This window comes from Hyaena hyaena, unplaced genomic scaffold, assembly GCF_003009895.1.
Source record: "Hyaena hyaena isolate Hyena2069 unplaced genomic scaffold, ASM300989v1 scaffold_573, whole genome shotgun sequence".
Classification (NCBI taxonomy): Eukaryota; Metazoa; Chordata; class Mammalia; order Carnivora; family Hyaenidae; genus Hyaena; species Hyaena hyaena.
This window is the reverse complement of record NW_024081211.1, coordinates 434,265-455,986: the sequence shown is the minus strand read 5'-3', so window position 1 is coordinate 455,986 and position 21,722 is coordinate 434,265. Positions and strand designations below refer to the sequence as shown.

Below are 21,722 nucleotides of genomic sequence, written 5' to 3'. Positions count from 1 at the left end.
AAACCATTCTACCCCTCCCAGTTTTTGTCATTGTTGTTTCATGAACAGATATCATTTAGAATTCCTGATTTAAAAAAAATTACTCACAAATATGAATTTTGTCCTGACACTGACTATATTACAATCTGGCTGAGAAAAAGAATTATAAGCAATAAACAGCAGCATATCAGTGTTTGGTTCTCCCACTCAAGATGAATTTAGGGAAGTTCGGTCTCAAACCCTCCTTAGCACCAGCATTGATTTATAAACTGCATCTATCAGTAAGCCCTGGGGCTGTTTACCAACTGGGCCTACACTTAATTAAATTACTCTCTAGCATTGCCAGTGACTGGGTATTTTAAGATGAGCAATTACAAGGATTAAGGAAGGCCATACCTGTTGTTGTGTTCTCCAGACGTCCATGTCGGGGGCCTCGTAAAATTTTAAAGATGATCAGGTCGTCATCAGTGTCAGGGTCTGATGCCTTCAACACATGGGAAGTGAGGTAAATCCCGTAACATCCATTTGTCAGGAGCCCCACTTGAGAAGGGGAATGCAGGAGTGTGATATGGGGGGCTGTTTTGTCCAACTGGTCAACCTGGGTGATCAATGATTACATACAATTTCATACAAAGGCTTCTCATCTCCAAGCAACATAGGATCTTAAGAGTTAACAAAGATAATCTATCCCAAATCTCAGATTATTTATTTTCCTCATTTGTTAATTTCTGCTAAAGACCGGCTTGTTCACAATATCCTCAGTAAATATCACAGTGCCTGGAAGAGAGGCTAACTTGCCTTTGTAAATTTTGACTCAGCTTTGTGAATTGTCCATTGTCTGACTCTCCAATTAGGACATAAGCTCTCTGACGGCCGACATTATGTCTCCACACCTACCTTCCTCCTCACCCCGTTCCCTGCACCCAGCACATTACCTGAACCATGACAGCAGCTCAAGGAATATTTGTTGACTGAATACATTAAAATTGATCCAAGAATTGTATTGCAAACTTCAAGTTAGCTCCACAGGAGGAATTTTCAATTTTCCCAGTGTTTGGTGATATACAGAAATAAGGTTATAAAGATATACATGAGGATATGCATCACAAATGCATTGAATATTTTTTGGCACATCTTTGTTCAAATGACAAAAATGTGGTGTAAAAATTAGAAATCGTAATAAAAAATGAAAGGTGATTATTATTATTAATGTTTATTTATTTTTGAGAGAGACACACAGAGTGTGAGTGGGGGAGGGTCAGAGAGACGGAGACACAGAATCTGAAGTAGGCTCCAGGCTCTGAGCCGTCAGCACAGAGCCTGACGCAGGACTCAGACTTACCAACTGTGACACCATGACCTGAGCGGAAGTCAGACACTTAACTGACTGAGCCACCCAGGGTCCCTGAAAGGTGATTATTTGTAAGCGTTTGCGTATTTGTTCCACTAAGGATGAGAACCAGGTAACTAAACAGGTAGGCTCAATTTGCGAAGACAGTGGAGGAGCAATTACTCATCAGTGAAAGAGGCATATAGGTTCAAACACTGCAAAGGGCCACATTCAGGTCTGGTATGAAGCTTCATCCATCTTGCACATGACCGTTGTAGGTTAGGGAAGGAGCAAATTTGAAGGAATTAGCACAGTTCACTGAGACTAGACATCAAGTACGGGAACACAATCTCCATTCCTCTTACTCCTAGCCATTCAATTCTCAACTTCACTTACCCAAAAAGGATACTGTTGGAAATCTTGGTTCACCCTAGCAAAGTAAAGAATAAATGCCATGACAAGACTATATAAATATTTTTTGGATAGTATGATACAATAAGCTATTATTCAGCTATTTTAAAAAACAGAGGTAGAAGGAACTGATAATATATAATTTCCACAACTTAGTGTTAACTGGTAAAGAAAAAAACAGTAACTTGCAGAATAAGAGATGACTATAATACCATTTCTGTTCACATATATGTTCATACAGACACAGACAAAATTCTGTAAGCATTTACTTGTACAAACCTGTTTTAAACAATTTTTTAATTGGGTGGGGGAAATATTATGCTTCATTCATGGAAATATCCACGCATCATGGAATTTTGTAACAATCAAGTATTTTTTTCCCTCTCAAGTTGGCAAGTTTTTGTTTTTTTTTTTAATTAACAAAAATAATCAGGGCACTTGGGTAGCTCAGTCGGTTAAGCCTCCGACTTTGGCTCAGGTCATGATCTCATGGTTCGTGGGTTTGAACCCTGCGTCGGGCTCTGTGCTGACAGCTCAGAGCCTGGAGTCTGCTTCAGATCCTGTGTCTTCGTCTCTCTCTGCCCCTCCTCTGCTTGAGCTCTGTCTGTCTGTCTCTCTCTCTCTCAAAAATAAATAAGCATTAAAAAAACCCAATCATACATTATGTTGGTAACTATTTGGAGAAACAGAGGTTTTTACATTTCGCTGGTAGTGGTGAAAATTTTCTGCAGACAAGTTTTGTATATATATATTTAAAACGTCGGGGCTCCTAGGTGGCTCAGTCAGTTAAGTATCCGACTTCAACTCAGGTCATGATCTCATAGGTCATAGGTTCAAGCCCCATGGTGGGCTCCATGCTGACAGCTCAGGGCCTGGAGCCTGCTTCAGATTCTTTGTCTCCCTCTCTCTCTGCTCTTCCCCCACTCACACTCTGTCTCTCTCTCTCTCAAAAATAAATAAACATTAAAAATTTTTTAATGTATATAAACTTTGATCCAAAACTTTCACTTTTTTATGTATGTCCTGCAGAAATGATTAGATGTGTATAAAAATGTGTGTCTATATATTCACAAAAATATAATTTTTAATAACAATTTTAAAAATCCATAAAATAGAAGTCCAAGAGATTTATAAACCATCTCTACCTGACACTGAATGCTATTTAACCTTTAAAAATTATATTTTTGAGAAAGATCTAGTGACATTAGGAAATTTTTATAATATAATGAAGAGTGGAAACAGGCAATATGCTTGACAGGACATAAGTATCCTCCGGAGAGAAAGTGCACAAGCAGGGGAGGGGCAGAGAGAGACAGAGTCCTAAGCAGACTCCATGCCCAGCACGGAGCCCTATGCAGGGCTCAATCCCATGACCCAGGGATCATGACCTGAGCTGAAATCAAGAGCCAAACACTCAACACACTGAGCCACCCAGGTGCCTGATAAAATTAGTTATCTTTGAGTGGTATGATTGGGAAGGATTTTTTCTTGTCCTTTTCTGTAGCTTATGAATTCTTTACAATAAATAATTACTTTATAAAGGAAAAAAGCAACACCAATTTTCAAAAGTTACAGTCATTCTCTTCTCCTAAAAGGTATGGACAACAACCTCAGAGCTATGCACTTGGGTGGGAGATGGGGACTCAAATCATGATCATGGCCTTTTGGCGGAGAAACTCCTATCCAGGATGGCCAGTTGGAGTATGCCAGACATGGAAAAAATAAAAATGCTTAAAACCATGTAAGAAATCCTCAACATTATAACCAGCTGAGTGTAGGTGTGGGTTTTTTTTAACACATATTTTCTGTAAAAACAAGTATTGCAAAAGGAATAAATGCTGGTAGTAATCATTTGTTTTTAAAAAATATTAATATTTGAGGAGCCTGGGTGGCTCAGTTGGTTAAGTCCCATTCTAAATTTTGGCCAGGTCATGATCTCATGGTTTGTGAGTTTGAGCCCCACACTGAGAGTGTGGCAGTGTGGAACCTGCTTGGGATTCTCTCTCCCTCTCTCTGTCCTCCCCGCTGCTCTCTCTCTCTCTCTCTCTCTCTCTCTCTCTTTCTCTCTGTCTCTTTCATAGTAAATAAGTAAACTTTAAAATACATATATTAACATTTAAGTTTAGCGGGGAGGGTGCACCTCAGTGATTCATTCAGTTGAGTGTCCAACTCTTGATTTTGATTCATGTCATGATCTCACAGTTGTGAGATTGAGCCTCACGTCAGGCTTCGAGCTGAGCGTGGAACCTGCTTGGGATTATCTCTCTCCTTCTGCCCCCTCTTCCCCACTCACCCTTTCTCCCTCTCCAAACAAGCAAACAAACAAACAAACAAACAAACAAAAGTAAACTCTGATTACATGGTCCACTATTGTGTCTTTGGTCCTAATTGCCTTCATCTCATTCAACTTCTGGTTTCTTCAAAAACAGGTCTTTTGGCTTAGCATTTTAAAATACTGGAGTCCAAGACATTTTTTTTTTAAAGAAAAGAAGGCTACATCCTTTGATAATTTGTCTTGGACTCACTAAAAATCATCTCAGACAGGCATAAACCATAAAAAGCAGCAACACTGGTCCTTTCTCCCTCGCCGCCAGGTGCGTCCCCGTTGAGGGGAGAGTACAGGAATCACTGGGGCAAGACTTCAGTATCTTGCTTAGACCGACATGATTTCCTACAGTGTGAAGTTCAGGTTGTGCACCCTGATATCAGGGAAACATGCCTGTTTTGCACTTGTGAAGCCCACTGGCTTTGCCCTCAGTTACCTGGGTTGGGACCCTATGGGTAGTACACCCCCACTTGGGGAACTGATCTGGACCAACTCATGAGTTAGTGGTAGTTGACATCATATTGTCTTACCAAAAAACCTCTTGAAGGCAAGAGACTGAGGGATATCAGTCTCTTACTTCCTAAACTGCTTGTCCTCTCTGCTCAGAAAGACAAGACAATTCAGGGAAATTACGGGAGAAAGTCTGAGGCTTTCCTCGTCTATACACAATTGTATTTTCTGGCAAAGAAAACCTTGTACTTTGGATGAAAAAGGACTTTCCCAGTGTATATACAACATTTTCCTATCACTAATTCTGCAACTTTAAAGAGATCACTCTCTTATAATAACCATGTTCTGTAAGAAGAGTGTTGTAACTGTTGGGACAGCACTGATTTAAGTTCCGATACTTCTTCTAAATTCTACTCCCTTTTCCTTCTCTTCTCTGAGGGTAGAAAGAACTCTTACACCTGTACTTAGAATGTATAACTCCTACAGATTTGCAGCCAAATAGACCCAGAAAAGTATTACTGATTGGACAGCACAATGACATTTCTCTACCTAGGGGGGCGAGTCAGGAGTCAGGAAAAAACATATTAATAGACTGGAGAGTGGAATGAGACAAATAACAATTAAAACATATAATTAAAAGAACATAATTTTACTACATACAAAATACTTCTTTCATGCTGTGTCAATGATATCAGTCCATCATAAGTTCATGACATTTTCTGGACCTTCCTAGAGACCAAGACTCATCCAGCATCCACTCCATGTTAACATGACTCACCACCTTTCTATTCAAATCCCTCCTCAGATAAGAGACTGTGATGGTTAATTTTATGTGTCAAAGTTCCTGGCTAGGATGCTCGTTTGGTCAACCAGCAGGCTACATGTTGCTGTGAAGGTATTTTCTGGTTGTGATTAACATTTCAGTCTGTTGACTTTGAGTAAAGCAAATTCCCCTCCACAGTGTGGGTGGGACTTATCCAATCTGGTGAAGACCTTCAGAGACAAGAAGACTGGTGTCCCCTGGCAAGGAAGCGATTCTGCCTCCAGACTGCCTTTGGGATCGAGACCTCAACATCACTTCCTGCTGGAATTTCCATCCTCCTGGCCTGCCTTGCAGATTTTGGCCATGTCAGACCCCACAACTGTGAGCCAACTTCCAAAAATAAATATTTTTCTCTTTCTCTTTTCTCTCCTCTTCTCTTATATATACATCTTGTCTGTGCTGTTTCTCTGGAAAACCCTGACCAACAGAGAGACTAAAGAGCAAGGGAAAATTATGATTATTTTACATAATCCTGAAGTAACACACAGGTTTATCTTTCTCACTGTTGGTGGAAGGCTGTAGAACAGGATAAACTATATCCCAGGAGAGTGGATTGAAGGATTTAAGAAACAGAACATGCTTGATGTGTTTTGACTAAAAACAGAAAAACACACAATGGCCTCCAAATATCATGCTACTAGGCAACACAAATGTGGCAGAGAAAGGACACAGAATTTGGGGTCAGAAAGACTGGAGGTCTTTATTTGGTTTTGATCAAGTTATTTAACTTGTGAATTTCTGAACACCTATTAAGTGGAGACCACAACACTTCCCTTTTCATGAGAAGGAAATGAGATTTACGTAAAGTGGGTCTGCCCTGAAGTTAACATTACAAAACTTGTAACTGCTGCAACTATTTCTCTCATCATTAGTTCACGTATCATATCGATGCTGCCTCGTAAGTTTTCATGTTTAACCGAAAACCATTAAAATGCCGACAGATGATGTGGACCACTAAGTACCATCGTAATGGTAGTTAGATATTACAACAGTAGTTACAAGATATTGAGTATCTATCTAATATATTTCAGGCAATATACTAGCACCTTGGATATGTAACCTGATCTCATTCCCATGATGCTGTACGGGATGGTTTTCAAAGGAAGAAAGGTTGAGTTAGAAGAGTTAAAGGACTCTCGTAAGGTCACACAGCTAACAAATGGCAAATAGAAATTCCAACCCAGTCAAGTCTGACCCCAGAGCTCATGTTTCCTGTTCCTTTCTGTCCTATCGCAGACTCTTGGTCATTAGCCTGCATGCAGGGACCACATGTATTAACATGCCTGGTGCCTTGCTTAGTGCCTGGCATGCTACAGACACACCACACGGTGCATAGGTGAATAAAAGAAGGAAGGAAAGGAGGAAATCATTCTCCCTGAAGTCGTTTACTCTACATCTGTGGCAATGAACTGTGGATTTGTCATACTTGCCTGGATGGTGAATGTAACAGGTTCTTGTCCCACTCTCCCGTCCACAATAAAGCCTTGGTTTGTCCTATCTGTGGCCACAAAAGTAAAGCAGTCAACCTGGGAGTCCCCTCCCAAGTGCCTGTAGGCCACATTCCTGCTGTCCACATCCTGCTGAGTGAAGTTGTGCTGAAGCAACACTGTCCCCCGCAGGTAAAGCTGGCCGTGTCGTGGGAGCTGGGCCAACACAAAGGTGAGGTTCTCCACTGGGGTGTCGGGGTCAGTCAGCTGGAGGAGGTCAGGGGAAAGCAGGCCCATGCCCCCCTCGTCCAGTCTCAGCCCCCTGTTCCTGGTCACCACGGGTAAGGCTCTGTCCACGGTCTCCAGTGTGATCTTAAACACCCCATGTTTGGTCTGCAGCCCATTGCTGACGATGAATCTGGCAAAGAGAGGCAAGGCAGCCTTCAGCATGGGATCTTGTGTCACCATCTACCGAAATGAAATGATAACAATACACACCTTTATTCAACAACATGTCCTGTTGGGGCTCAAATGAAGACTGAAGGGCAGATTTTCAGAAGGATGCTGTTTTAGCCATTAAACCAGTCGCTAAGTAACACACAAACTACGTACAACATTCTAGACCCAAAAGTACTCTCTCAACAACGTCGGTGGTAGAGGCACCTAGGTGGCTCGATTAGTTAAGCATCTGACTCTTGATTTTGGCTCAGGTCATGATCTCACAGTTTCTGAGGGTCAGGCTCTATGCTATCCCTCCCCTAGGGGCACACGTGTTCTTTTTTCCCTCTCTCTCTCAAAAACAAACAAACAAACAAACAAAAAAATACCACCACACTGGTGGCAGACTCATGTGATAGAGTAGGCTAATTCTGCCAACGGTATTCTTCAGACTCATCAGAATTTAGTATAGTCAATGTTTAGTAGAATTCCTTGCCCCACATAGGAATTTCACATACAAGTAGACTCACTGCATGAGTTTGAAGAGTATGCCCTTTTTATATATTCATAATCTTGCAACTATATTATCCTTGTAGGCACTTAATAAGCCAAGCTTTTAAGACTGATAATTGGGGGCCAATCCAGTGGCTGATTTTGGCTATTTCATTTTATTCATGTATTTTCACAGTAAATTTTTCACAGGCAAATCACATTACTCAGCCATGAGCCTAACTCATCTCACCTTTTTGGGCCTCATTTTCACTCTTCTGTAAAGTAAAAGATGGACCACGTGATTGCTAAGGACCATCCAACTTTAAAATATCATGTGATGCTCTAATCCCTTACATTTTTCTTGTGCTTCTATATTTTCCCTTTACAGTATATATGAGACTTATGCTAGACAAAAATTACCTTCCTGACTTAAAGAGAAAAAAGTACAGCAGAAAGTAAGGAATGTGGTGGGAGATTATAAGGCAGGCAGGAGACAGAGCTGTGATTAGAACCAGGTTGTTTGACCCCACATTTTCTGCTTTTGCAGAGTTGTGGTTTTTTTTTTTATGTTTTTTATTTATTTCTAGGAGAGAGAGAGAGAGAGAGAGAGAGAGAGAGCATGAGCAGGGGAGGGTCAGAGAGAGAGGGAGACACAGAATCTGAAACAGGCTCCAGGCTCTGAGCTGGCAGTCAGCACAGAGCCCGACGCGGGGCTCGAACCACGAACTGCGAGATCATGACCTAAGCGAAAGTCGGACACTTAACCGATTAAGCCTCCCAGGCGCCCTCCTTTTTTTTTTTTTTTTTTTTTTTTTTATTTCTAGGAGAGAGAGAGAGAGAAAGAGGCAGAGTTTTTAATACAGGACTGTTTAGCAGACCACAAAGACAGACCTGTGTACCTGAGCGCCCCTGCAGAATGGTGAAGAGAAAGCTTAAATGATATCAATTCAAAGTAAGCAAAATCTCTCACACGACCTTGGATGTATGATACTCTAATGCGCTTTTGATTTTATTGATCACTAAACCACATGCCACCCACCACTGCCAAAGTCAAAATAAAAGTAATTGAAGGGCTCTTTAGAATGTATCGATGCGTACGTTTGGTTTGAAGGGCAATTAAGAGTATCATGAAATTAAGCAAATCAAATACACTGTGGCAACTCCAAACAGTTAGGAAATCACTACTTTCAAATGTAATTCACAAATTCACCACACACCAAGGAAATATACTCTGAAATAATCATGGCGTTGTATCTATCAGTTTTTCTCCATGTACTGTTGTTGCCAGAAATATTCATGGAGGAGATACTCTTATATTCCCCGGATGTAAAAATCTCTAAAAAGAATGTTTTAGCAGAATATAACCTTAAATTATGTGAGAATTTTCTTTGGCAGTTTCTTTTTATTCAGAGAAGATATGAGGTTTCTATTTATTTTCCTAATCTGATAAATTTGACTAATGAGTTCTTTATTCTTTGTAAAATGTGTCTTGTACTTCAGGGCTTGTGGGTTGGTGCTTTGCTTTTGAACAGGAAAGAACCCGAAACCAGGTTGTAGGAGCACAACCTCAGCCTGCCTGAGGCAAAGGGCTCAGCTAAAGAGACAGCTGGATAAAAAGGAAAAGATGAGTTTGGCTGAGCACAGATTTTTACTTTGAAGACTAAGCTCACATCTTTGAGCTTTCTAATTATCTAGTTGATAAGAACACCTGCAAGGAAAATACAATGTGATGCATAAAACAAGGAATCTATTTTGCTAAGTGAAATTGTTAAGTGGAATATTACAAATCAAGCAAACTTTTGACGTTTCATACACCTTGACCTGCAAAGAATATAACCTGGTTTCTTCTCCACAGCATGTTTACAGTCTCAATAAATATAATAACTTTAGAATGGCAGATTGAGCAAATTCACATAGTTTCCTTAAAATAAAACAGTCAATTTTTCTTTTGCAAAGCTAAACATGTGCTAAATGTGTTCTAAGCCAATAGGGCAATGTCGTTGATGGATCACGAGTGTTTGCAAAATTAGTTATTTTCAAAAAAGCAAACAGAAACGCACCCAGAAAACTATCTGTGTGCTTTTCAGCTTTGTACTGTGTAGTCACCTTGACAGTTTCAGATGTCAAGTGATATGCATTTTTTAAGATAAAAATCATAATCTGTTTCCCAGGGAAAGCCTTTCATGGAATTGTACTTTTATCTCATTGTTTTCCTGTTACTATTTTTAGTTTTCCTCCCTGGAATCTATCATCTGACCCCAAGTCAAATAGGGTGGAGATATTCCCTCTATGCCTCCATTTTGTCTTTCTTCCACTCTCCCCCTCCAGAAACATGTTAATGTCTCCCATTTCAAATAAAGTGGTTCTCTCATCCTTATCAGATCCCTATCTCAAAACTACACTCTTTTGGAAAATTTTAAATGAGCGGTTTATGGTTTAGCACAAATTTAAGCCAAAGGATGTGCATTTTTAGTATAAATAGCAGAATTAAAGAATTTGCGCCCCATTAAAAGCACCCTGTCGGATGTGAGTAGAGAAGAAAGGGGAAAGGAGGGGAGAGATGGGAACGATAGTAAGGAAGTTCAAAGGGGACTCGAGTGAGTCATAGGGGCCATTCTGACTTTCCTCTCTGGCGAGTGAATTCTGAAAACACCTCGAAGCTCAGTCTCAGGAGGGCTGCCATTAATCTACAAATGCATGACCTGCGTGAGGACAACTGAAGTTGTCTTCTGATTCGGGCTGCCCATCTCAGACTCCTCCCTGCCTGATGATGGGGATCTGACCACGTCGGAAATCGGCAGCCTGCCATCAGACAGATGGGAATCAGGGCAAGCAAGCCAGGGACCAGATAAGAGTAAGAAATATGTTTACTGAGGCCATTGTTCCCAGCTGGGACACAGAGGCAGCTGTCTGTGCTGACCGAACGCTAATAAGCCAGTGGCGAGAAGGATGACATTTCTAACCATGACTGGATCACACACACCATTCCACTTTCACGAGTAACAATGCAAACGAGTCACGGGCAGAAAAATGCTCTCAGGCGGAGACAGGGTGAACGGTCATGGTTGGCTTCCCAGTCAAAATAAGCCTAGCAGAACAAGGTCAGCGCTGTTCATGTCTGCCAAGGTTGACCAGATGACCTTCCAAATGCTCTCCCCCCCACCCCCAAAGAAACCTCCCAAATATGTCTTCAAGTTTGAAAACAACCGTGTCATGGCTGTGACGGTGTCCATCCCAAGGTTAAGAAGCTGGTGGTATCAAGGCAGCAGGTCCCTCTGCGGATCTGTTTTGTTGAATTTCCTTTATTAAGGCCCCCCATGAGAAGAGACACAGCCAGGATGACCACGGTTCTCGTGAAATTTGGGGAATGACTCGCAGATCTGTTTGGGGTGCCTGCCTGGTCTGATTTCACCATTACCAGGGTGCTTTCAGGCTCTCTGCATTTCTTGGCAATAGAGTTGGCTGAAGAATCTGCCATCTGTCATGGCATTTAAAAGATAAAAATGGAATCATAAATAGAGCCAGTTCCGAAGGAAAGAGAGAGAGGAAAAAAAAAAAAAAAAAGTCCAGCCAGCATGTCAAAATGGAGGACATTAGCATGTTCTTTTAGTACCCGACTGCCAGCAGCTGAAGTCAGCTTGCTAATCACTTGGTGTCATCTGTCCTAGAATGTGCTGCCAAATCTTTCTTCCAGGCCAGCAGCACCAAACAATGCAGGAGAAATTTATGATTCACAAAATATTTTTGCAGAAGGTAAAATCTGACCGTTAAACTCCCCCGTTTAATTAATTCTGCCGTATCTTACATTAAAAAGAGAAGGGGGTGGAATCCTCTGCCACAGAATTTATCTCTCCTACCCAGCCAAATTCCTTGCCAGATTTAACAGCAAGCAACATAAATTTAGGTGATTAGGTTGGTCGCACAGATTTCATTTTTAAAAAGCACCACGATCACACGTTCATTACAACAGACTTTCGGCTTTGGTTGAGCTCCACTTGACAAGCACCACAGCAGCCCATGACTGGGTTAGTGAAATGACAAGATTAAAACAAGGGTCTTGGGCAGATGCTAGGCTCTTCCATCATAAATATGTAAAACTGTTTGCCAGACATCAGAATGATGCATAGAGGACACGTCTTCCCACAAGTGCATATTTTCCATGAAGTTTTGGTACAATGGAGAAATCTCCTCAAAATGAGATCTTAGCCCAAATTCAGCTCTGATACTCAGTTATGTCGGCTTAGATGCCTTCCTGCGCCTCTTGGAACCTTGGTTTTCTCATGTGTAAAATGGGAACAAATCATCTCGCTTGAGGTGGTGGCGTAAGGCGTAAGGGAAAGGATGGACACAAAAGAGTCTAGTACACTGCCAGATGTATTACACGTATTCAAGCGATACTAGCTTTCCCACACATCAGTGTTTTCCAACCCTTCTCTCCTAGTCTTAGAGTCATCCAAACAACACCTTTCTGCCATATTCGTGTACTACCCGTACTCTTATTATTTAACTACTTTGCTTTATGTCAATCCACTCTTGTATTTAAATAAATGTGTTTAAAAGCACACCTTTTAACCAGCACTGTCTGCTACAAAGGAAAGCAGTTAGTATTGAAGAACTGTTAAAAACATATGAGCCCAGAGAAAGAATGAAATCTGGCCATGTGTAGCAACATGGATGGACCTTGAGGGTGTTATGCTGAGCGAAATAAGTCAGGCAGAGAAGGACAGATAACATATGTTTGCACGTGTAGGAGGATTAGGAGGAACTTAACGGAGGACCATAGGGGAGAAGAAGGGGGAAACAGTGGGGGAGGGGGAGGGAGGCAAACCATGAGAGACTCTTGAATGCTGAGAACAAACTGAGGACTGATGGGTATGGGGTTTTTACTATTTGTAAAAAAAAACCAACCAAACAAACAAAAAACCAACATATGGGCCCCAGCCTGAGACTTCTTTCTTGAAACCACCAGGGAGATTGACAGAATGACAAGGGAATGGCTTCTCACTCTGGATTCCCCGTCATGTATTGCCCTCTCTCTAGACGGACCCTCATCAGTTTGCATCTTTGGGTCACTGGTAGTGCAACATTACTGTTTTTGGGAAATAGAGCCACAGCGTTTGTACTAAAGGAAAACCCTGCCCAGGAACCCGTGTGCAAAACAATAAAAACAAAACAAAACAAAGTTCCATCGGTAAATTGGGGTGAGGGTCCCAGAGCCTCACCAATTTAGCCCCTTCACTTTCTGTCTCCAGGAGGCCCCACGAGGGATTCTGGAAATCGCCAAAGCTCCCTAGAATGTTCTTGGGACAATGGACTGGACCAGACCAGTGCCTGCTGGTCATGGCGGCATCACAGCCTCCTGGAGAGCTTTTGTTTCGTTGTTGTGGTTTAAATTTTATTTCTTTATTTTGAGAGTGAGAGAGAGCACAAGCAGGGGAGGGGCAGAGAGACAGGGAGAGAGAGAGAATCCCAAGCAGGCTCCACGCAGTTAGCATGGAGCAGTCACGGGGTTCAAACCCACAAACTGCAAGTTCATGACCTGAGCCAAAATCAAGAGCGGGACACTTAACCGCTTAACAGGCTGAGCCATCCAGGCACACCCCGCCCCCCTCTCCCCACTCCAAGAGCTTTTAAAATTACAGATTCCTGGCCCAAGACTGAACTTAGAAAAGCCACCTCTCTGGAATGATGGAATGAGAACTAAGAATGTGTTTTTATCAGTCTTCTTGGTAAATCTCTTGAAGATCTAGATATTTTTAAAAATCCCTAGGACAAATTATTTCTAAAAAGCCATCTAGTATGACTTTCTATGGCTGTGAATTAGGAAAATTTTAGAGTATCATCAATCCTCACATACAGACATTTTGCTTTTCATTCTCAGCTCATCACCACCATCTGATGAATACTTCAACTTGATTTCTGGAGATCTAGATGCATTTATTCACTAGCTTCTCCAGAAGGGATGCTTGTTTCTCCAAAGAGTCATTAATGTCTTCAGCGAACTGTCCCATGACCATTGACTGGGGAAAGTGGGAATGGAAAGGAGCAAGCAGTTCCAGAAATGGGTGTAAAATTATAGGCCCTGAGACTGATATACATGCATTAAGCCAAGAAGCACCCAGTTTCCATAAGTAACCAGTAAAAAAAGAACAATCATCACTCTTCTTTGTAATTTCTTTCCCCTTCAAGAATAATCTTGGTATTGTGAAGACTGGCAAAGAAAAAGAGCCAAGGAAAGAATATAGTAAACCATGATAACAATTGCAATAACAACAATAATAGTAGCTGTCAGAGTGGCTAATACTTATTTAATTCCTCCTGGGTGTCACATATATTTAGAAGTACTTTACATGCATAAACTCATTTAAAGCTTCTGTCACTCCTATGAAACAGGTACTATGAGCATCGTTTCTTTTCACAAAAAGGACACAAGAGCAGAGAAGGGTGTGTGACTTGGCCACAGAGTGGTCTTAACAACTCTTCTCTACCACTTCTGGGACAAAATAACTGGCATAAAAAGGAATCCACACATCTGATGCTTTGCTAACGCCTAGCAACACTCAAACACTAACCTGTTATTTAGAAATTGATCAGCCAAATGACTATCTGCTTGTTAAGGACATTTGTCGAAAGAGAAAAACAGAAACTATTAGTTCGGACTTCCCCAATTTTTTAACAGCTGACTATCCCAATCCTCTTCCCAAATTGTCATTCCAAAAAGGCAAGCAAAACCATCTTTCGTGACATTTAAACAATGTTTATCATTGCAGACATGAATTTAGAGAGACAAAATGTATGACAGAGGAGAGCAGTGTTTGAGCACGGGTGTATCAGTGCCCTTGATAACTTATGGGGACCCAATTAATAACATGAGAGTATGCTACACTTACATGAGTGATAGTGCTGTTTTGAAGGTTGTATCCTTTTTTTTTTTTTTTATAAATAGTTTATTGTCAAGTTGGTTTCCATATAACACCCATTGCTCATCCCCACAAGTGCCCTCCTCCACTCCCATCGGTTGTATCCTTTTGTTTAAAGATTTTATTTTTAAGTAATCTCTACATGCAATGTAGGGCTCGGACTCACGACCCTGAGATCAAGAGTCACATGTTCTTCTGACCAAGCCAGCCAGGCATCCCACTGAAGGCTGTTATCTGACATGGTGAAAACTGTACTGGGTGTCAGAAGCTTTTCATGTGTGGCAAATCCCCTCGGGGTCTCCATGTTAGCTTATAAACCCCAGGGATGCATATGTAGCATGGTTCCCCCAAAGGCTAGTCCAAGATTTCTAGATTCTCATCCCAGCCCTAGGCATCTGGATTTCTATCACGAACCTTGAGTTCAGCCAGCTTTGAGAACTGCTAAATGATAGATTCTCTAGAATTTGTCTTGCTTTATGTGACTGGAAACAGATCTCAATATTTTAAATGAGGGCAGACTTTCATTAACGTTGGATCTTTGTCTTTGCACCAGATTGTTATTCATTCCAATGATGTGTTTGATACAGAATTCCTGAACGGATACACAGCCCCCGCCCCATTATAACACTGTTTCTATGGGGAAACGTCATCCACTCTATGACAACAGAACTTATGATAGAGTTTCTATAAACTCATCATGTCAAAAGTCAGTGTCTGCTTATGCCAAATGTTTACTAACTACATTTCCTCAGATAGAAAAAGATACTCAAAGAAAGCAGTAAATTAGTTTTCTATGTCTCTCCTTAGCTGGGACTCTCAGGCCTTCACATTCCTCCTAGAAGAGCTGGCATTTAGATGTGCTCTATTTTTTTAAAAAAAATTTAACATTTATTCAGTTTTGAGAGACAGAAAGAGTGCGAGCAGGGGAGGGGCAGAGAGAGAGGGAGACACAGAACCTGAAGCAGTCTCCAGGCTCTGAGCTGTCAGCACAGAGCCCAGTGAAGGGCTCAAACTCACAAACCATGACATCATGACCTGAGCCGAAGTCAGACGCTTAACCGATTGAGCCACCCAGGAGCCCATAGATTGCTTTATTGTTAAACAACAACCCTAATGTCTGACTTTGCTGTTGTCCTTTAAATTGTACACCTTCCCCTGTCATGCATCACAGCAGCAGAAGACCAGTGAAGTATCAGAGTTGGAAGAGAACTTATTTTCTGCCTCCTGTTGTCTTTCTAAGCGTTAACTCAGGGAAGGGGTTCTGAAGAGTTTTCTGAGGGCTCACCTGAAGGTGTCATGGGAGGCAGCTGCCTTGCTCTTATGTACATAACAGACGGTCTGTCCTGCTATGTCCATCTGGCTGAAGCTTGTAATGGGGAGTCCAGGATAGCGGACATATTCGACCTGGCCGTACCGCGGAGCGGAAGTGATGACATAGAGCAGTTCCTCGGGTTTGTCTGTTCCATCCACAGCAAAGAGAGCAGCGGTTGTCAAGAAACCTCGGTCACCTTTAGACACCACAAGCGGTTTTGCGAGGATGACAATATCGCCTGCAGAGCAGAAGAGCTTGTGGTCAAAACCCAAATTAAACAAAACAAAACAAAAAATGTCCAAGGGAAAGGTAAAAAGCAGAGGCCAAGCGGCAGAAAACAAAGCTAATATGGTATAGAAAGGTTTATATAATCATGATTAATAAAAGAATTAGGCAAAAGATACCAGATATGACACAGCAGGGGAAACACATGTATGGCCAAATAAAGATACAAAAAGAAGGTCAGACTCATAAACAATTGTGGAAATGGAAATCAAGGTCACAATAAGTTACAACCTCGTAACTCCCTGGTTTGCAAACATTTAGAATCCTGATGATACCAAGTGTTGAAGAGAGTGTAGAATCTCTCACATGACTCTGGCAGGAATGTAAATTGGCACACGTTTGGTATTATTTTGTAAAGAGTGGAATATTCACAGATGTCTTGACCCAGCAATTCCACTCCAGCTGTGTGCTAGAGAGCTCCGGCACCCAGGAGACGTGGACCAGGATGACCAGGGCAGCCTTGAAAGTGCTGGAAACAACCAGATGCCTTTGCAAAAGGTAAATATGTAAACAAACCATGGTCTAATCAGACAACTGAATTGTGTACAGTAGCAAAGTGAAGGAAGTACCCCTACAAGCAACAACAGACATAGCTTGCTAATGCTGGTTAGTGGCATGAGCATGTCCCAGAAAACCATGAACAAAAGTAAAAATACTGACACAAAATTCAGGAGGACGGTTCTCTCTAGAGGATGGGAAGAACACACAGGTAGATGTTTGCTACTGTTAATGTTCCGGTCCTTGAATTGGATGGCAGTTGCACAGGTGTGTCATATGTATTTAAAAGAGACTAAATGAATGAATGAACGAATTCTATAAATGAGTGAAGTAGAAGTGGGTCACGTGTGAACTAATGGTGCAGTTTTACAAACTAAGGATTATAATTCAATGTTGGTCACCTCATTCATTTAAAAAACGATCACAATGCAGATATTGAGCTTTTTACTTTGTGCCAGGCACAGTGGTAAGCCTCTTCCACCTTCACACCAACGGAGACATAGCGTATTATAGTATTTCTCAGGTTATACATGAGGAAACTAAGGTATAGAAATGTTAACCAACTTGCGAATAATTATACATGTAATAAAAGGTAGAGATAGAATTTATACTCAAGCCATCTGACTCAAGAACACAAACTTGAACACTAGATTATTTTGCTGCTTCTTTGCAATATATCGAAGCTCTTAAATATCAACCCTAAAAGAATGAATGTCCAAAAGGAACATTACTTCACACATTAGTATGTGTATGTTTGTCAAGCCATTCATAAATTTAAAAATATAAATTATCAATAAAATATGAAAAGATGTTCAGTCCCATGAGGATAGATAGATGATAGATAGATAGATAGATAGATAGATAGATAGATAGATAGATAGAATATCAAGGAGGTATAACTAGAGCAGTGGTTCTCAATGAGTGGCAGTTTGAGTCCCCAGGGGACATCTGGCAATGTCTAGAGACAGCTGTGGTGGTCATAACTGAGGTTTCTATGGGCTTCTAATAGGTAGAGGCCAGAGATGCTTGTACACTTCCTAGAATGCACAAGGAGGTCCATTATAACAAAGCATTACCTACCCCCACATGTCAATAATGTTAAGATTGAGAAACTCTGTATCAGATAATTAAATTGGTCTTTTTGGTATATTATCTTGCTTTTAACTCAAAATGCTATCCAAATGTTAAGTACAATGGAGAATCAAAAATCATTCTAACTTTACATCAAAACCTAAGTCCCAGATGAGGTTTGCTCCATGCAAGTCAAGACGAATGCATCAAGGGAGCAGAAGACTGAACAAAGCTGAGGACACAAAAACTACCCATGGAAGGTTTCACCAGGAGCAGAAGATGGGCCTGAAGGGAGGAGTGGCATCTGGGCTTACCCTCATGACAGTTGTTCAGCACTGTGATGGCAGAGTATGGTTTGGGGTCCACTACAGACTATGTCCCTCTAAGCTTCTCTCAAAGATTTCCACATCACTTTTGCCAGTGTGCAAAACGCAAGAAACAGAACAAATGGAAGAGGCCTGATGTTATTTAGAATCACTCTCCAATGGAGATGACCTGAATGCTCAATATTAGGTTTAGGGCTTAGTGTAATTATTCAGTGTAGTTTTATTTAGAGATGAACAATTCCAGTCATAAAGTTATGTTACAATTTGAGAAAACTCACACTAAGTAAAAATAAACAAATAAATATAAATAAAAATACAACACTGTGATGTAAAAACAAAAAAAGAGAAGACATTTGGAACTTCCGGCAGATGCTAATAGGTTACTGTATCTGTTTGATAGAAGTGTTCACGAATCCTTTCAGAAAACAATCCCACATTGGCACCTGGGAGGAGGCGGATCAGTTGGTTAAGCATCCAACTCCTGATCTAGGCTCAGGCTGTGATCTCATGGGATTGAGCCCCGCCTCGGGCTCTGCACCGAGCGTGGAGACTGCTTGAGATTCTCTCTCTCTGCCCCTCCCCTCTCAAAATATATAAAATAAACTTAAAAAAGAAAAAAGGAGCGAATCCCATGTTAGTCACAGCAGAGATTGGCCAGGTGCTCACCAACCTCATTTCCTTTTCATCCTGGGCACAGCGCTAGAGTTTCTACCACCCAGCCTCCCTTAATGTGGTGTATGACTCTGATTCAGCCACTGGGATGTGGAGAAGACAGGTACTTCCATGCCTAGGATAGGCCACCTCTCGTTTTCTTCCACGTTTCACTTCCAGAGTGATTCCAAGGCCTTCAGAGATAAAGAAAGCTCTACCTGGAAAAAAAAAATCCCTAGATGGGTGGTGTGTAGGACAGAGTCCTCCTCCACCCTGGGGAATGCGTTGTGCTTAGCCAAGGGCAGTTGGTCCAAATGCATTAGCCATCTGCACTGACATAGTACTTGCCTTACATTTTGCCTGGACATCTATTTATGATGACCATTTCCAGAAAGAGAGAAATGTGTACAGTAATATCTAGCTTATCTGAAGGTCACTTCTTGGACATCTTCAAGGAACATATTTTATGACCAAGAAACTAGCAGATGAAATGTTATTTCATATCTGGGATATATGTATACATATATAAATATGTATAGATTCCCCAATACCATCTCAAAATCAATCAAACTGACTTAAATGAAAAAGAGGAGAGATTCAGGACAATCGTAATTCTATCACACACATGATGTAAGGTTTATACCGCACTCAGAGCTTCCTGGCAGCAAGGCAAAAAAGGAAGCATTCAGTCAATCAAGAACACACTGAAGATTCAAGAATATGCTTGGTCCTAGGAATATAGAGATTCTGGGACTATACAGAGGAACAAGAAATGAACTAAACTTCCTCACGTAAACTCTGAGCAGAATTATGGGGTGGTGACAGCTGGGCATTGAGGGCTTATACTTTGCCTTGGTGAGCTTCCTTTCCAGTATTTTTTTCACCCTCATCCCGCTACCATTTATACACTGCTGAACCCTATTATACAAACGGTCTGCTTAATTCAAGAGAAGCTTAGTATCTCATCGTGCCCTCCCTTGTCCCTAAAAGAGTTTGTGTTACCACTTTCAAAGTGAAGGGAGCAACAGCCTAACTTTTTAAGTGACCAAGTTCCTTTTGATGATTTTTCAATTTTAAAATATATTTTTGTTTCCTTTTTTTATTACCATATTGGAAATGTTTTTCCTGTGAAACTTCATTTTCAAGTAATAATTCACTTCCAGAAGATTAAAAATTAGAGTTATCACACTGAGTTGGTAAAATTTATACTGATAGCAGAAAACCCTGTTGTAAGTAGCCTGTGTAGCCATATTGTGGGCAAGGTTGGGTTTCCAATAGGCTTTTTAAATACTAAAAATAACAAATAGAAGGACCTCTGCCATGAAGCCCATAGCTCCCAGGCAAAGCAGGTGAGGAGTCAAAGAAGTGAATCATAAATGATGGAATTTCAGGTACGAAGGACAGAAGGAGAAAAGGAAGGAAGAAAGGAAAGAAAAGAGAAGGAGGGAGAAGGAAGGAAAGAAGGAAGTTAGTTGAAAACCTTTCAGTGCTTCTAGAAGCTCACTTCTGGTTATAAAACTTAGTACAAATAACCCTTGACACAGATGCTTTTACCTTTTCCCATATCCTTGATGGTGATGTGACAGTCAAATGCCGGTGACCTGTTGTCACCATCCCAGAGGTAGAAGGTAAAGCTGTCTTTGTTCTGGGAATCCATTGCCCGGGTGTGTGTGTATCTCAGCAAGTTCAGATCCACGTCCTCCTGGGTGCACTTCATACCAGGGTAGAGAGGGACCCAGTCACTCCCTATCTGAAAGGCGCCAGAGTTAGTTAGCCGTCCATGGTTTTTTCCTTCCAAGCTGTGTTAATGGACATTTCCCATATCCCCTGTAAACCTCCAGTATAAATATTTCAGGGAATCTCCAATATGCATTTTATTTTTGCCATTTTACCTTATTTTTTTTTCCTTTCAAAGAAATATATTAAAACAAGTTACGACCTTGGGAAAAGAACTACCTTTAACCAAAGGATTTTTGACAGCCGTGTGGCAATTCAACAGCAGTGCTACATCCAAGGTATTTATCATAAGCAATCCTAGCTGATTAAATATTCCAATGAATGAGAGCAGGTGGGTAATCGAGCTGCTGAAATTGATTCTTTAAAAATTAAATATGTTTCATTTGAGGTTTCCTTTTTTTTTCTTAGTTCCTATCATTGTACAATTAATCAAACCTGTTTTTTTCAAACTGGTTTCTCTCTGGACTAATCTGAAATAGATAAAACAAAAATAGAATGGATGTATTTACTCCCAGTTAGCTTTCCCTAACAATAGCTCAAAAAAGCCACTTGACATATCACATTATCTTCTGTTTTTCCTTGTCCGGTTTAAGAGACTAAAATAGAAGTGTGAAACCATTGTGTTTCTTTTCTTTCCTTTGACACATTATTCCACAGACTCTCAATTCCTGGCAAAAAATGCTTTGTCCTGCCCTCCCCTCCTTATCCCCTCCTTTTATGTCCTATTTGATAAAGTTTCCTCCTCTTTAAACTTCTGTTCATCTGATGCTGTACAGAGATACGTTCTGTCCCTGTGCTCACTGAGTGAAAGTTAGTTACATTGTAACAGTCAAGCTCATTGTTTCCATCATAAGATCTCCATGCAAATTTCATTTTTAAAACAGTCTCCTTCCAGTTTTAAACTGGACAGGCTGCAATTCTAGCTAACTTTTTTTGTTTTGTAATCTTCTCTGAGAAAGTAAATACAGAAGAAGATACCTTTTGCTACCTCCCATCTCCATACAATTCCCCATTCCCAAGTGCCAGCTTTGATTTTACAAAATTATTTGCAAGCTCCCAAAGAGGAAGAAAGTCAGACTCAAGATGGGGCAAACTAAGGAAAGTCGATAAGAACAGAAGAACCCTTGAGGAAGGCCAGCAGCCCCAGAGTCCTGGTCCCTGCTCGTGGAGAGACTTGGAAACCCCCAAGGGAGCTGGGAGAGAGCTACATGGTGTCATACCAGTAGCCTGGACCCATCTGGATTTT

The 21,722-nt window shown here is 41.0% G+C and overlaps 1 protein-coding gene across 6 annotated transcripts in view; it reads right to left on the bottom strand.

Moving 5' to 3' along the window:
- The window catches only part of FREM1 (FRAS1 related extracellular matrix 1), a 169,150-nt gene that overhangs the window by 39,882 nt on the left and 107,546 nt on the right, over nt 1–21,722 (bottom strand). For 4 of the 6 annotated variants that reach the window (XR_005532548.1, XM_039256582.1, XM_039256583.1 and 1 more), the window contains exons 23-26: nt 20,294–20,489; nt 15,882–16,146; nt 6,750–7,164; nt 376–577 (exon numbers count right to left, since the gene is read on the bottom strand). Coding sequence is in view for 5 of the 6 variants with exons in the window: in XM_039256582.1 (XP_039112513.1) it covers nt 376–577; nt 6,750–7,164; nt 15,882–16,146; nt 20,294–20,489 (1,078 nt within the window). In the remaining variant the exon portion in view is untranslated. Of the gene's footprint in view, nt 1–375; nt 578–6,749; nt 7,215–15,881; nt 16,147–20,293; nt 20,490–21,722 lie in introns of those variants that run through there. The other 2 variants (XM_039256586.1, XM_039256587.1) reach the window with 2 other exon arrangements.